Genomic DNA, 14,025 nt, shown 5'->3' on the forward strand with positions numbered 1-14,025 from the left:
GCCCTGTTCCCGCAGTGCACGGCCCCCTGCGGTGGGGGCATCCAGCGGCGCCAGGTCAAGTGCATCAACACCAAGACGGGGCTGGCCGAGGAGGACAGCAGCCTCTGTGACCACGAGCCCTGGCCAGAGAGCACCCAGAAGTGCAACCCGCAGGACTGCGAGAGCTCCGAGTCAGGTAAGCAAGCGGCGCCCCAAGGCCCTTCTGCCCGTCCTGAAAGCTGAATGCGTTGTCATTACTGTGATTGTGCTCCCCAAGAGCTCGTGTGTGCTGTCTGGGATAAATGCTGCGTTTTGAGGACATGGCAGTATTTATGGAGATTGTATGAAAACCACCCAGTGTCTGCTCAGGGGGAACAGAGCTGGCAGCTCTTCCATCATCGCTTTTCTGGAGGAGCCATGCAGCATCCTCCATTGCCATCCTCTGCTGTAGTTGGAGACACTTTTCCACTGCAGAGCACCAGTGAGCGCTGATAAAGCGAAACTCAGGTGTGCCCAGTTCCTACGCTCATTGTGGGTCCTGCAGGAAGGTGACGGGGCACAGCGCAGTGTCACGGGGTGTGCTGTGGGTGAGGGAAATGTAAACGGCTCTGTGTTGGTGGGCACTGGGTGGGCTGCTCATCTCTCTGAAGCCACTCCATGAAACAACGTAAAGACCACGACCCATTTTGGGGTCCAGAAACTGGAGATGTTTTTTCTAGCCAAGTTTAGACTCATTCTTTATTTTTCTTCTCCCCACCTTTCACTTCTTGGTCCCCCCAGACAGTCTGGAGGAGGACACCAGCAATAACTGGCCTTGCTGAAAGACGAGCTACACTCAATTAATTTTTCCAGGACGGGTCATGTCCCGCGCTCTCCCAGCTGGCCAGCGGGACGACGCCGTCCTGCTGCCGGGAAGGGACCCCAGGAAGGGCTGTGCAGCCGGGGTGGGATGCGCTGGGTGCTGGGGTGAGCTGGGGACTGGGTGTGGGATAGGGAGATGGGTACATGGTGCTCACGGTGCTGCCAGATGGGGAACTGGTGCCAGCTGGGCTGCAGCAAGGAGAGGGATGGAGGGGAGGAAAACCCAGTCAGCCCGCTAAAAAGCAGTGTGTCTGTGGGAAGATGGATGGAGAGAGTGTTTTATACATGAATTGTGTAAGGCTAGCTTGGCTAGCTCAGTGATAATTAAGTGGGAATGTTATAACCACCTATAGATGTCCAGAGTATTTGGCTCTCAAGGGGCCCAGTGTGGTTTTTTACTGGCAGGAATGTGAGCTGGGATGTGCTTGTCCCAGCAAAGGATCCACCAGCACCCGCCTGAGAGACCACCCTGGGGGTGAAACAGGGCAAAGGGACCTGGTTCAGGAGCAATGTGTAATTCAGAGAAAAGAATCTAGAAGGAAATGAAGCTGAAAGCACTTAAGCTCTCTGACCACCAGAAAGCTGTTTAGTGATCAATTCCCAGAACACAAAACTTATGAAACAAGCCTGGGCTCACCACTAGATAGTCAGATAAAAGACCAACTCTCCATCCAGCACCTTCAGTCAGCCCCATTTTAACCTGAGCCCTGCAGACTGCCCGCCAGCTGCTTCTACCTGCTCTGGCTGCAGCCATGGTGCTCACTTGGCTTTTCCTCTCCCTCTCACTTGGAGAGATACATCCCACGGCACCAGGCAGTAAGGTGACCACCTTACCACCTGTAAGCCGGAAATCTGCAGGCAGAAAGGGTTAACAGCACTTAAAAGGAAAAGCAATATAAAGAGGGGATCAGATGGCATTGATATTAGCACGTTAATCATTAATCAACCTTATCTTTTTAATGTGTCTGTGCAAAAAAGATAGCTTTTTGATTGCCCAGAAACGTTAGACCCTCAGGAGGTTTATGGAACAAAGAGCAGGCTGAGAGCTGGAGCAGAGTAGGAGGGCAGTAGGTGCCCTGGGTGCAGGAGCTGGCCCCAGGGCTGCCCCACACCTCTGTCAGCCCCCCTCTGCAGCCTAGGACACCCACTCTCATCCTTTCAGCTCTTTTTATTTGTCCTGTATCCAGCTGGGTTCCTCCAAACACCTATTCTGGAGAGGGCAGAAGCATTGGCTTTGGCTAACTGGGGTGTGGAGACCGTGACCGCTGGCCATCGGGATGCTTTTAGCCATTAAACCGCTCCTTTTCGGCGGCTGCATGACCCTCCTGCATTTGCAAGTCCATCGGGCAGTTCAACATTTAGGAAATAATTAGTCAGTCTTGCTCAAGAAATGATGTGTGGTTCCAGCTATTTTTATCAAGAGAAAATTTCCGTGCCGGGCTTGGTGATGAGAGCTGCGGAGCCGTGCGGCATAGCCAAGGTTGTACCAGAATAACCGCTTAGATATGTAGGAAACACACAAATAAATGTTAAAATCCTGGATTCAAAATGACATAAATGCTCTGGCTGTAGCCCAGGGCAGGAAACGCCTCTTGGAAATACAAATATTTCCTGCCAAACCATGAAGAGGAACAAAACTTTCACATGGCAGGAAATCACAGATGTGTAAATCCACAGGCAGAGGCTCCCAGAAAAGGCATGAATGTAAACTCAAGCCCTTTCCTGTGTTTTAAAGGATCTTTACTGCACAAGGTTAATGCAGGCTGGGGGTGATTCATGTGTTAGAAGCACAAGGAGCCTCTATCTCCATTAACATGAAGTGCACTGATACCAGCAAAATCATGTATTTGTCTTTGTGAGCAATCGTGTTCTTGCTGGACACAAAAATGTGAGTAACCCCAGTAGAGTTTAAATGTTAAAACCATTATCAGATAAATTTTTAACAGCGATGGAACAGATCAAACATAAACAAACATCTCACCGGCAATCAGCTCCCTTCAATCAGAGGAGGTCGGAATTAATTAGAACCAGAATCCTGTTATGTTGCCAGGTTATAAATTAATTGATGATTACACAGAGGTTATTTTTAACTGTGCCTGTTATTTTACAGCTGCATCCAGCTGTGAGGGGAGCAGATAAGGTTTGCCATGTCCTTAGATGCCTCCCGGGGAGCATCGGATCCTGTTGGGCACCCAGATGCCTCCATGCGATGCCCCAGCACAGCTGGGGACGTTTATCTTACTCCGTCCTAAGACAAGGAACTCAAACAAATGCAACTCCAGTACAGAAAAATCTGCCACGGGGGCTGAGAGCCCTTGCTTGCTCTTGCCCAGTCTGGCAGCAGCTGGGAAAGCCCTGCAGATCCTTCCTGGTGTCCAGGGCCAGAGAGGACATCGCTGTCCTGGCAGCACGGCCTGGGTGACAGGAGCAGGGACAGATTTGCGGGACTTTGGGCAGGGCTGCCTGGGAGATAAGAGCAGCCTCAGGCTCGGGAAAGCCTGTTGCTATCTGGTTGCCACCCATGCCTAGCTCTGAGCCCAAGCAGTGCTCACGCCCACATCAGCCGCTCCTGTTACCTGATCATTTCTTGTAACTCAGAAAGCTGGAAAAAAACCAGCTCTCACAGCATGTTTATTTCTGTGTTTAAGTATTACACTTTGGTTTATGGCCATCTTGGAAAGGAGCTGAGCTGCCTGTCCCACGTGAGAGCTCAGAGAAGCCGGCACCAGTTTATCTAGCAGGTCAAACAGTTTTAAAACACAAAAGCAGCAATTGCTTTATATCAGGAGAGGATGTGATGGGTGAACTGAGCCTCCATCCCCCTGCTGCTGAGAGGGTGGTGGCTGTGCCTGCGCCATGGCTTTTGGCCAGCCCCCATCAGTGATGGGTGAAACAAGCCTGTTCAGGACCAAACGCGTGCAGCCTGTGGGGTGCTCATGGTGGTAAATGCCATTAAATTAATAATTTTCCTCATGCCTGTTTCTCTGGATCCAATACTGGGTCTGCAAGTTCCCCAAGTTCACTCCAAGTGCGTGTCTAGCAGGTGATGGGTCTGGTTCTTCGCTCCAACCAAGGCACCTTAGCAAAACACAGCTGGTCCCCGCAAGCATCTCGGGCTCTAAATACCAAAGGAATGAAGGTAAAGCGTTCAGCTGGCCTGAGAACAAATATGTATAAAGTGGCTGTGAGTCCAGCTTCTGTGGGAATGGGACAAAGGTTTCTAGCCAGCGGGAAGGGACAGAGCAGCATGGAGTTCAGCCTTGTGCCCTGGGAGCAGCCAGCAAAGGGGACCGTGTTTGGTGGGGCTGTGAGAGGGGGGATGCCTCAGGGGAAACCGAGGGGTGAAATCCCCTTCCTCACACCAGGGATGTGCTGGGTTGAATTCCAGACACCTGGCACCCTCCCAGCTGCTGCTGTTTGCAGTGCTCCAGGCTCCTTATCCAGAGTCTGGTTGTATTTCTAGTTGCCTCAAGATTAATTGGCAATTAAACATTATATTCCTGCTTGCTTTGAGTAGGGAAATGAAATTATTCATGGTTCTGCATGTAGCTGAGTTTGTCTGCAAGGGATACATGCTAGAAAGAATTGCAGCAAATTCAAATTTTCTCTGTCATGTAAGCATGTAAGCCTGTATCCAAGTGGCAAGACAGGGAGGTGCTGCTGAGTGAGTCGTTAAGTGCCCTTTATTTACTGCTAATTAACAACAGCCGTCTATGAAAAACACGTGCTTGGGAAAGGATTCCGTTTTCATTAAATGTAGGAAAAATGAATTTTACACATTTCAGCCTTATGGATAAAGAGGCTTTGAGTGACACGGGCTGGCAGAGGCTGCTCAGGCGTCCCCGTATTGGCCCATCCTCCCGAGGCGTCAGTGCAGATGCCAGGTCTGAGCAGTGACGGGGCTGTGCAGGTCCCCGTAATGCACCTGGACACCACCCCAGCCCACCCACGCCATGTCACCAAAACCTGGGCGATGGGAGAGCAAACCGTCAACAGGCAGCTGGAACAGGAAAGGCACATTTCCTCACCCCGACAAGAGGAGTGGGGTTCTCTTATTGCAGTGCTGCACACTGTGGGTCTGAAGGACCTTGGTTTGGCCAGCAGTGGTGGAAGATGCTTCTGTGGTGGTGAGAGATCTTCTCTTCCCTCCTTCTTGGCAGCTGCTGAGTAAATTTATGTTTTAGAAAGCATAAATCACAATGGACCTCAAGCAGCTGGTGCAAAAAGAGTGCAAGAATCTGCTTCTTGTCTGCTGTGGGTGTGCGGGCACGGGGCACCCTGTGCAGCACCCCAGCCTCTTGCCAAGCCTCCAATAACAGAGACAAAGCCTAGTTGCAACAACAAAAGATTAACCCTTACTTAACTTGTTTGAAAACTCTCCAGAATACATCAAAGGCATATTTTTCCCTGTGGAAGAAAGACCTTCAGCAGAGAGGTTATTGGCCTTGGCCTTGAAATGCAAAAAACAGAGAAAGCAAGGACAGAAATGAAGAAATAGTGCTTTACCCGTGGCTGGAGGAACAACTGCACTCAGCCACAGCAGTTGTGCTCTGGGGGTCCTGCCTGGAGTCAGCTTCCCTTGGCCTTGAGATAGAGAAGGGCTCAGTGCTGCTGCCAAGCACCTTTACCCTGCCTAATCTTCATGTTAAAAAAAAAGCAAAAGAAGCAAAGACTCCATAGATGTGACAGGGCTGTCTGCTAAGCCCAACTGCTTCTTGCAGGGTTAGCTGGGGGAAGCTCTGGACACGGCGTGCTTAAAGCGATTTTGGATTTTGGAGAGGAAGGCAGGGTCATGGTCATCAACTCGTTTTGGCAGAGTTGGCTTTTTCTTCCCGTCTCTGCACTCATGAGAAGGAGGGGGAAGACAACACAGAGTGAGGGAGGGTCCTGGCTCTGCCACAACTCTTTGGAAATGAGAATTTCTCTCTGTCAGATCCAGGAACTCTAAAAAAGTAATAAACCTTCTCAACCTCTTAATGAGCACCAGCATTTTCCCGCCCCTGGTCTCTCATCCCCAGGCTGGATGCTTAGAGGGTGTCGATGGGAGCTCTGTCATGGTGATGAGCAAGACATATTGGGAGCAGCAGGGCTGAGACCTGAAAACCAGTGGGTTTTTGTGCTTTTCTACGAGTTTTCCAAGCTGCGGCCATGCCAGTGCCTGCCTGTGCAGGCAAACCTGGCAGCTGGGTGTCCGCTGCCTGCAATGGAACATGCTGCCTTTGCCAGCGCTCATTCCCAGGGTTGGGGACCGCGGGCCCCGCAGCAGGAGCCTGGGATAATACTTGTTAAATTCGGCACCAGCTCCGAGAGCATCCCGAAGGGCAGAGGTCAGCAGCTTAATTCTCTGGTTTTGCTAGCTCAGCTCTAAGCTCAACCTTTCCTTGTTTTTACAAAACCTGCTCCAGGAAGTTTATTTTTCACGAGCATAAAAGTAAATGCTTAGGTCTGTATGGCAGAAGCTTAAATGAAATTTAAAGCGACTTCCACGCCAACTTAAAAAAACAATCAAAAAAAGGTGGGGGTTTTCAGTTTCTAATGTGCTGACTTAGCCTGGATTTTAAAAGCCCTGCTTTAAGCTATTTCTTTAGACTGAAATTTGGCATAGACTTGAACACTGGAGCGTATGTTCAAATGAAGCGTTAGGATTATATAAAAAAAAAAAAGTTAATAGAAAAAAATAACAGTAAAAGGATTAAATGAAAATTGGGTCAATTCTGTAGGGACCCTCTCTGAAGAGCTGACAAATTAAGTGCTTATTACAGCTTCCCTTGCCCAAGACCAAATTCCAGGGAGGAATCACAAGCTCGGCCAAGATTTTCAGACCTGAGCTTGACCCCACACACATCTACGCTGAGACGCTACATCAGGGCAAAGCACAGCCCAATCTGGAAAAATGATGAGCGCTCAATGACTCCCCTTGTCTTGATTTTATTAAAATGCTTTGGGAACCTGGAATGCTCTGTGGGGCCTCATGCGAGGTCAGCAGAGCAGTTGCAGCAATGCCTGTGGGTGAGGGTCATGGCTCTTCACCCTCTGCTCAGCCCATCCCCACTGTTTTTCCTCATACTGTTGCAGATAACGTGATGTAAAAAGAGAAATAGCTCCTGCCAGGAACCCAGTGGGCTGATTTATGCCTATGTACAGCTCTGGATAGTGCAGGTACAGGAATTTCCTACCAGCACTCAGGGTTTTGACCTGTTGGAAAGGGACCAGAAAAGAACTAAGCCATTCCCTTTGGTCCTGGAAAGCGACCTTCCCGTGAGAGGCTCCAGAAACCTAACCTCCACAGCTCTTTCAAGGGAAGGCAGGAGGGAACTTGATTGCGATCCATAAATAGCTTTCTAGGAAGACTGTTGCGATAAGCAGAGGCTGAGCAGAAACGAGCTCAGCCAGGCCCAGCAGCAATGTGATAAAAATACCGAGGCGCTCGGCGGGGGTCTGCCTCAGCATGACCCTCCAAATTGCTGGTGACATTCCCATCCATCCGTGCAGTATTTTTAACTGAGTTCTTCTAAACGCCGTGGAGTTCGTGCTGCTCCATGCAATGCGGTGAATAATTAACCCCCCGGAGCACACCAGCCCCTGCTGGGGAGTTGTCGCTCTGTTCTCCATCCCTCCTACTCAATATCTCTTCCCAAACCAGCAACACCATGAGTTTATAAACCCTTCAGGAAGCACAGGTGGGGGTTACTCAGCGGTCATGCCCTGGTGAAGAGTAAATGATTACGGAATCCCACACCAGGGGAGAGATGGCTGAGATCAGTGTGCTAAGCCAGAGCTGGGCACTGGTGCGTTTTAAGGCACTGGTGGACCCTGGTATTGCCATTGCCAGCCCTAAGAAGCAGACAGGGGTCTCCAGGCTGACATGCCCTCAGGTTTTTTTCTCTCATTAGACACCCCAGAGGTGTTTTGGGATCCCAGCTTGAGACATCCCTGTCCTGCAGCACGTGCAAACGGAAATAGGTGTATTCATGTGCTTGACTGTGCCCATGCAAAAGGGCCCTGGGGGTTCAGGGGATGCTCCCGGGGATACCATCCTTGAGACCCCCATGGAGCATCACACCAGCACACGCTTCCCTTTTCCCACCCGGCTCTGGTGCTCTTGCATGGCGTGGCTGCACTCGTGGCAGGGCGGGGGCTCTGCACTGCTCCAGCCTGGCCTGCTCGGCAGTTCCTCATCTGCTCTGCTTAACCAGAAGGAAAAATCTGCATTAACCCCAGCACCCAGGGGGTCAGACCAAACCCCCAGCCTGGGAGTGTGATGCAGAACTGGGATCCAGTGCTCAGTCCCAGTCCACCGGCAACTGTTGGATCTGGCAGCAGCTTCTGTGAAATGTTTTTTTTGGGGGCACAGAGACACTATTGCTGGGTAGAAAGAGCTGTTGCTTGAGAGAAAGAGAGGAAACAGCTCTACCGGAATAGAAAATTAATTTTAGGCAAGTATAGTGACCTCCTTACTGATGGGCTGGGGGCAGGGGTGAGGGCTGTGACTGAAATCCCAAACGGGAGGAAAAGTCTCTGCTCTGCATCCTGCGCGTTACCCTCCGTGGGTCAGCTTGTCCCCGTGGGAATCGGGGCAGCAGCTTTTCCCTGAACAAAGCCTTTTGTTCGCAGAGGGGAGATGGCAAGGGGCAATGGTCAGCAAGAGCTCCCCCACCTTGGTCCCCGTGTTTACGTAGCAGAAAAGTGTCCTGAGAATGAGAAAACCCCATTTTCTTGCTTTGTTTCTGCATCTGCTCGGTGTGGTCCTGGGGAGAGACAGTGTGGAGGGACCAGGGATTGCCAGTCCTGCCCGTACACCCCTGGGAGAATCAACTCTGCCCTTTTTCAGAGAAAAGCTGCCATTTGTTTTAATTGCTTGTACAGGAGGTAAAATTAGAGCTGATGTAATTTAAATGTCTTAGACACCTGGGTGAGATGCTGAAGGCTCAGCGAGGTGCACGCTTGCTTTGATATAAAGCAGAAAAGGAGGAAACTAAAACCTAAAGCAAATCAACTATATATTCTTATAAACAGAGCATATTTGGTGATGGGTCTTTTCTGCTGTGACTAAGCTGAGCTGCAGCCCGTTTGAGCCCAGTCTGGCTGGCGCTGGGAGCTGCTGGGGTTGTCCCCTCCTCGTCATGTCCCATGCCGGGATGCACGGCGGTGGTTTGCGCATGGTAGCGGGTGTGAGGGTGTTTCGGGGTGGGGGGAGGTTCACTCCCCAAGGACGAGGCGTGTCTGGGACAGCGCTCGCGTTTCCCCCACCCCCCCACCCCGCTGTGAACCCGAGCCCTGGACAAACACCCCGACGAGGCACTCCCAAGCCCAGAGAGGGATTTGTGATTTCCAGACTGTTTGCAGAGAGGAAACAGTTTCTGCAAACAGTTTGCTCAGCCTGTGAGTGACTCAGCCAGGGCAGCCAGGCTGCGAACCACGGCCACCCCGACAACTGCTGCCGCTGGCCCGGGTGCTACCCCCACAGCGGGTCTGGGTGCTGGCACGGGAGCAGCAGTTCCCAGAACAAAGCCCATCCTCAAAGCAGCGCTGATGTTGTTTTGAAGTTTGTGAGACACCTGCAGGAAGTGAACCAGATGATGCGGGTGCTCAAAATAATCTAAACACAATGCAGAGAGAAATGAATTATCGCCTTTCTGCCGCCTTCTGCTGGCATTGCGGGGAAGATCTGGGGACTGGGAGGAGACGTCATTGTGGGGAGGTCTGTAGCCTCTCCCAGGCCCTCACCATGGACCCTCCTCCCCGGGGAGTGAGCCCCGGGCTCAGCCCCACTCCCCTGTATGGTTTCTCTACCCTGGGAAGATGCTGCAGAACTGCAGGCAGCAGCAGAAGTGTTATTTCTGCTGTCAGTGAGAAATAATAAGGATGCTCAGTATGCAGGTGAAGGTGGGCTCTGCATTTCCTGAGCTCTGTCTTTGCCAATTTTCACCTCGAATGCTCAGTAACGGCAGTGCCAGCTCTAACACTGTCCTTGCCCTCTCACCTCCCCTCCAGGCTTCGTCTGCGAGCGTGACCGCTTGACATTTGGCTTCTGCCAGACCCTGCGGGTCCTGGGAAGGTGCCACCTCCCGACGGTCTATCTCCAGTGCTGCCGAAGCTGCCGCCAGCACAGGCACCACGCGGTGCCTGACCGGGACCGCGGGGATGAGCGGGCCTCCAGAAGGTGACAGGACCGTCCCCAGGGTTGAGAAGTGCCAGGACCCGCGGTGGCTCCTCAGTGAAGGAGGAATCTGGGTCACAACCAGGACTTGCGGCTCTGCCTCATCCCATGGCAGTGCCGGACGGTGCCGCCTGCGAGCCGCGCGGTGCTCTTACAAAACACAGGGAAGGCTTGATTTCTTTTTTTTTGTGCTACACTATAACGGTGCTCAAACCATCGGTCTGAAAAATAAGGTCTTGCATGGGCTGGGTGTGCAGGTCCTGCCGGTCCCAGTGGAGATTCCGGGGCAGCTGCGACCCTCTGTCGGGGTCACGCTGCCACTGGGTGACCGGCGGGGAGACATTTTGGGGAAGGGAAACCAAAAGCAGCAATAATGCAGGGGAGACCTCTCAGAAATGCTTATGGTGCTATCATTTGACATTTTCAGCCTCTTAATAAGTGTTGGCTGGCCAGCACGAAACTCGACTTTTATTATAATTTTTATATATATGAAGTGAGCATCTAGCATTCCACCCGTATAGCCAACCCTTTGGGCTAGGTTTTGTTTTTTCCTTAAGGGACTTGAAGCTGACAACCCATTTCTGTAATTTTCACTAAAATGTTTACGCACTGAAGCTAAACAGCTGTAATTTAAGAAATGGTGACAGGGCAGAGGAATAAATATCAGCTTCAGTTACCCCCATGAGTCCAGGGCTTGTGAAGGCTCCATACCCTCGTCTCCCTGCTGCTGGCTTTCTCTGCCAAAGCCATTGCCTGAACCACTCTGGAGCAGAGGGGATGGTCAGGGACACCAAGGCACAAGCAAAATGACACGTTGGGTTTGGAGTCCAACCTCATGTTCCCCTGCGTGTGTTTGTGAAGGAGAGGGGAAGCTGCTCTGGCCCTGGTGGCGAGCAGCACGTCCCTTTCACTGTCTCCTTCCTCGAGAGCAGCAAAGTACTTACCTGCCTGGATTTCTGTATGCAGATACGGCGTAGCAGCTTAATGGTTGGTTAAGGTGTTTTTCTGTGTTCTTACAAACTAAAAACCTTTTTTACTGCTTATATAGATTCACCTCTGTTAAGTTTAGCTGATTCTTTTAACTAGAATATCCAATATTGTACGAGGAGCAGCACTCGTCTGGCACAGCCCTTACCGCCCGGTCCAGGAGTGCCCTATGTTAATCCCTCCCTGATTTAGGGAGGATTTGCTGTTAGGTTGGTCCCTGAAGGAGGGTCAGGAGCATTTAGGTAGGAATTCCTTTCTGTATTACTCTTGAGACTACGGAGGACACCCAGAAACTGGGAGAACGTGAAGGCAATCCTACTGGCATTGAACGGAGAAAGGCTTGAGCGCGTCAGCCACGCCATGGGGTCACGCAGCCCAGGGCACGTTTCTTCATCACCTGCGCTGTCGGGAACAACATTGAGTCCCGTAACAGGGGAAATTCCTGTGTGTAATTTGTATGTAAAACACAAGCCATGACTTCATCATCTGTGTTTTATTCCTTTCCAATGTGGTGTAAATTTTTATGTTTCAAGAGACTGTGTTCAGTCCTGTTTTCCTTCTCACCAGCGTCATCCATCCCATGCTGCCATCGTGCTCCCAGGTTTTGCTAAGGGATAGCCACTAAATGTGTTGGGGTTTAACAGCTATAGCTCATGAGTGTGTTAAATTAAACAGTTACTGAGGGAAATGGTAGGGTTTCACATTTTCTCTTCCCCTTGAGGAATTTTGAGGGATTTTTCACTGAAAATGCATTTAAGTGGAGACAGTTTAGGTACTGGCAACAGTGGGAGTGTGATTACACTCTCTTAGCTGCAGCAGAAAGGGGCAATCAGTTTGCATCTGAAACTCATTTAAGACAACTGGGGTTTGTGTGATTAAACCGTGAACTGGGTTGATGGGGTAAGTGCTGGCAGCTCACTGGTGACTTGCAGACCGAAAGGCTTCAGCCCCTGCTTGGCATCAATGCCTACTCCGGCTTTGCAAATCAGTTGGTTTCAGTGGTGTGTAAAACTGAGCCTGGCGAGCGTCTCCCGCAGGACCTGTCCATGCACAGGGTCACATCCACGGCTGGGATGAGGCCATGGGATAATCCCTCCCACAGGACACCTGGGCAAACCCACTGCACCGTCTGGGCAACGGCGTTGGGAACACCGGAGAAGCGACTGCAGCCGAGGGGAAGATCCTAACGGCAGCTGCCGTTTTGTAAATGCTTCAGCCTGGCCAAACATAAACCTCTGGGAATAGGCTGATGAAACAGGCCCTAAATCAAAGGCACTGAGCTTCTGTGAGAGCTCTGTGCACCGCAAGCTGTGCAGCAGGCAGGTTTTCTTGCTAGCCCAGCAGTGTTTCATGCACCCTCAAGTGGAGCCAGTCCCTGAGCATCCCCAGCTGGCACGGCCACAGCTCCAGTTCATGGCCACAGCACAGAGACCACCAGCACCTTCGAGTCCCTGCAGCCCCGACTGGCTTGGGGCTCTGCAGCAGCCAGGGAAAACCTTCCCGTTTCAACCCAGAAACCTTCCTGTTTCAAGAAGGGCCAACCCCAATGAACCTGAAGCCTCGAGGTTTTGCAGAGCAGAGCTGGGTGGCCACGGCTCCATGATGACACAACACAGGGGCCAGGGTGTCCTTCTGGGAGGGGCTGAGCAGAGCCGGTTCCCAAGTGCTCGGAGCAGCAGGAATTAACGTAAACCAGAAGTGTGGCCAGCCCCCGAGCCCAGCAGCTCCCAGACTGTGGAGGTTTCTGGTGGGTGCTGAAGCAGGAGAAGTTTGCATCGCAGTGTGGGAACCTCCACTGGAAGGGCATTTCATCTGCTTTTTAGCCAGATAATAAGCCAGGCCTCCTACAAGCACATAAATTACATTATAAGTAACAATTACACACACCTTGCTTAAATACCTGCAATATTTTCTTTCAATGAGTCACCTACAGCTTGGAAAATGGGCTGCAGCTGTAAATTAAAAGCCCCAGAACTGGAGCAGTTCTGTCTCCCAGGCTTGTCGTCATGAGCTCTGACATGTCTGACGTGCATGCAGCTCCTCGCCTCCTCCTTCAGCAAAGCCAGACCTTTCCCAGGAGCAGAGCTGGCTGTTCACTTGCTCGGCTGTGTTAGTATCTCTATTTTCACTTGCTCCTTGTAACCAGGGAACTAACTAGAAATGCCTTTTTTTTTCCTTTTAAAGAAGCTTTTAGGAATGTGTCGACACAAGAAGGACGTTATTCAGAAATAACTGCTGCGGTAGCATGCAAAGGAAAGCAGGAAAGTAATTATGAATCAAAATATGTTTGAAATAGAAGGATGCTTTTCCCTGGGGTATCTAAGGGGGTTTGCCAGGACAGCAAGTTTATCCTTTTTGCTAGGTTAATTAGAGCAGAGTATGAAAGACAAAAGCAAGAATCTGTCAGCCCCCCATCAGCGAGGTTCCCCAGCTCCACGGGCAGTGCAGGAGGAAGCCCACCAGCGCCGTTCCCTGCCAGGACTGCACCTGTCATGCCAAGAACACGCATGTGTTTGCCCAGGGCCCCCTCAGTGCCTTCCCCTCCGTGCCTCCCAAAGAGCCCTGGCTGTGACCAGTGCAGACAGAAGAAAAGCCCTAAATCATGCCTTTCATTGGAGGTACAGGATGCGTGGGGACCAGGATGCATTCACTTTGTCATTCTAAGATACTTTTGGTTCATTACTTCAGAAAGACCCCATTGAAGACCAGCACTGCAGAACTCACATGCTTCATTTGGCACAGAGTAAAGGGGGGGATTCCCACTCATTGTGACCCGCAGGGATGGGGGGGGGGGGGGGGGGGGGGGGGGGCGGCGAAGTCTCTTCGACCTTTGGCCACTCGGTTTTACTTGGCCTGTCTGAAAAACATTTGATTTCTCTGCTAAACTATCAGAGGCTACAGGGAATTACGTTCTTGCAGCCTCGTCATCTCCCAGCACCAGCTGAACATCTGCAGTGGGTTAAGTGGAGCTGAGGGCTGGTTTTTTAAGGCAGGAATGTACATTTATACAAATCTAAGCAAGCTTAATTACAACAGCA

The 14,025-nt window shown here is 51.2% G+C and overlaps 1 protein-coding gene across 1 annotated transcript in view; it reads left to right on the plus strand.

Moving 5' to 3' along the window:
• ADAMTS7 (ADAM metallopeptidase with thrombospondin type 1 motif 7) overlaps window positions 1–11,591 on the plus strand; it is a 50,063-nt gene extending 38,472 nt beyond the window's left edge. The window contains exons 23-24 of the mRNA XM_074916871.1: window positions 16–175; window positions 9,835–11,591. Of these exons, the coding sequence (XP_074772972.1) occupies window positions 16–175; window positions 9,835–10,007 (333 nt within the window). The 3' untranslated portion in view covers window positions 10,008–11,591. The remainder of the gene's footprint in view (window positions 1–15; window positions 176–9,834) is intronic.
• Window positions 11,592–14,025: the final 2,434 nt, after the last annotated feature.

Source organism: Athene noctua, chromosome 13, assembly GCF_965140245.1.
Source record: "Athene noctua chromosome 13, bAthNoc1.hap1.1, whole genome shotgun sequence".
In the NCBI taxonomy this organism is placed as follows: Eukaryota; Metazoa; Chordata; class Aves; order Strigiformes; family Strigidae; genus Athene; species Athene noctua.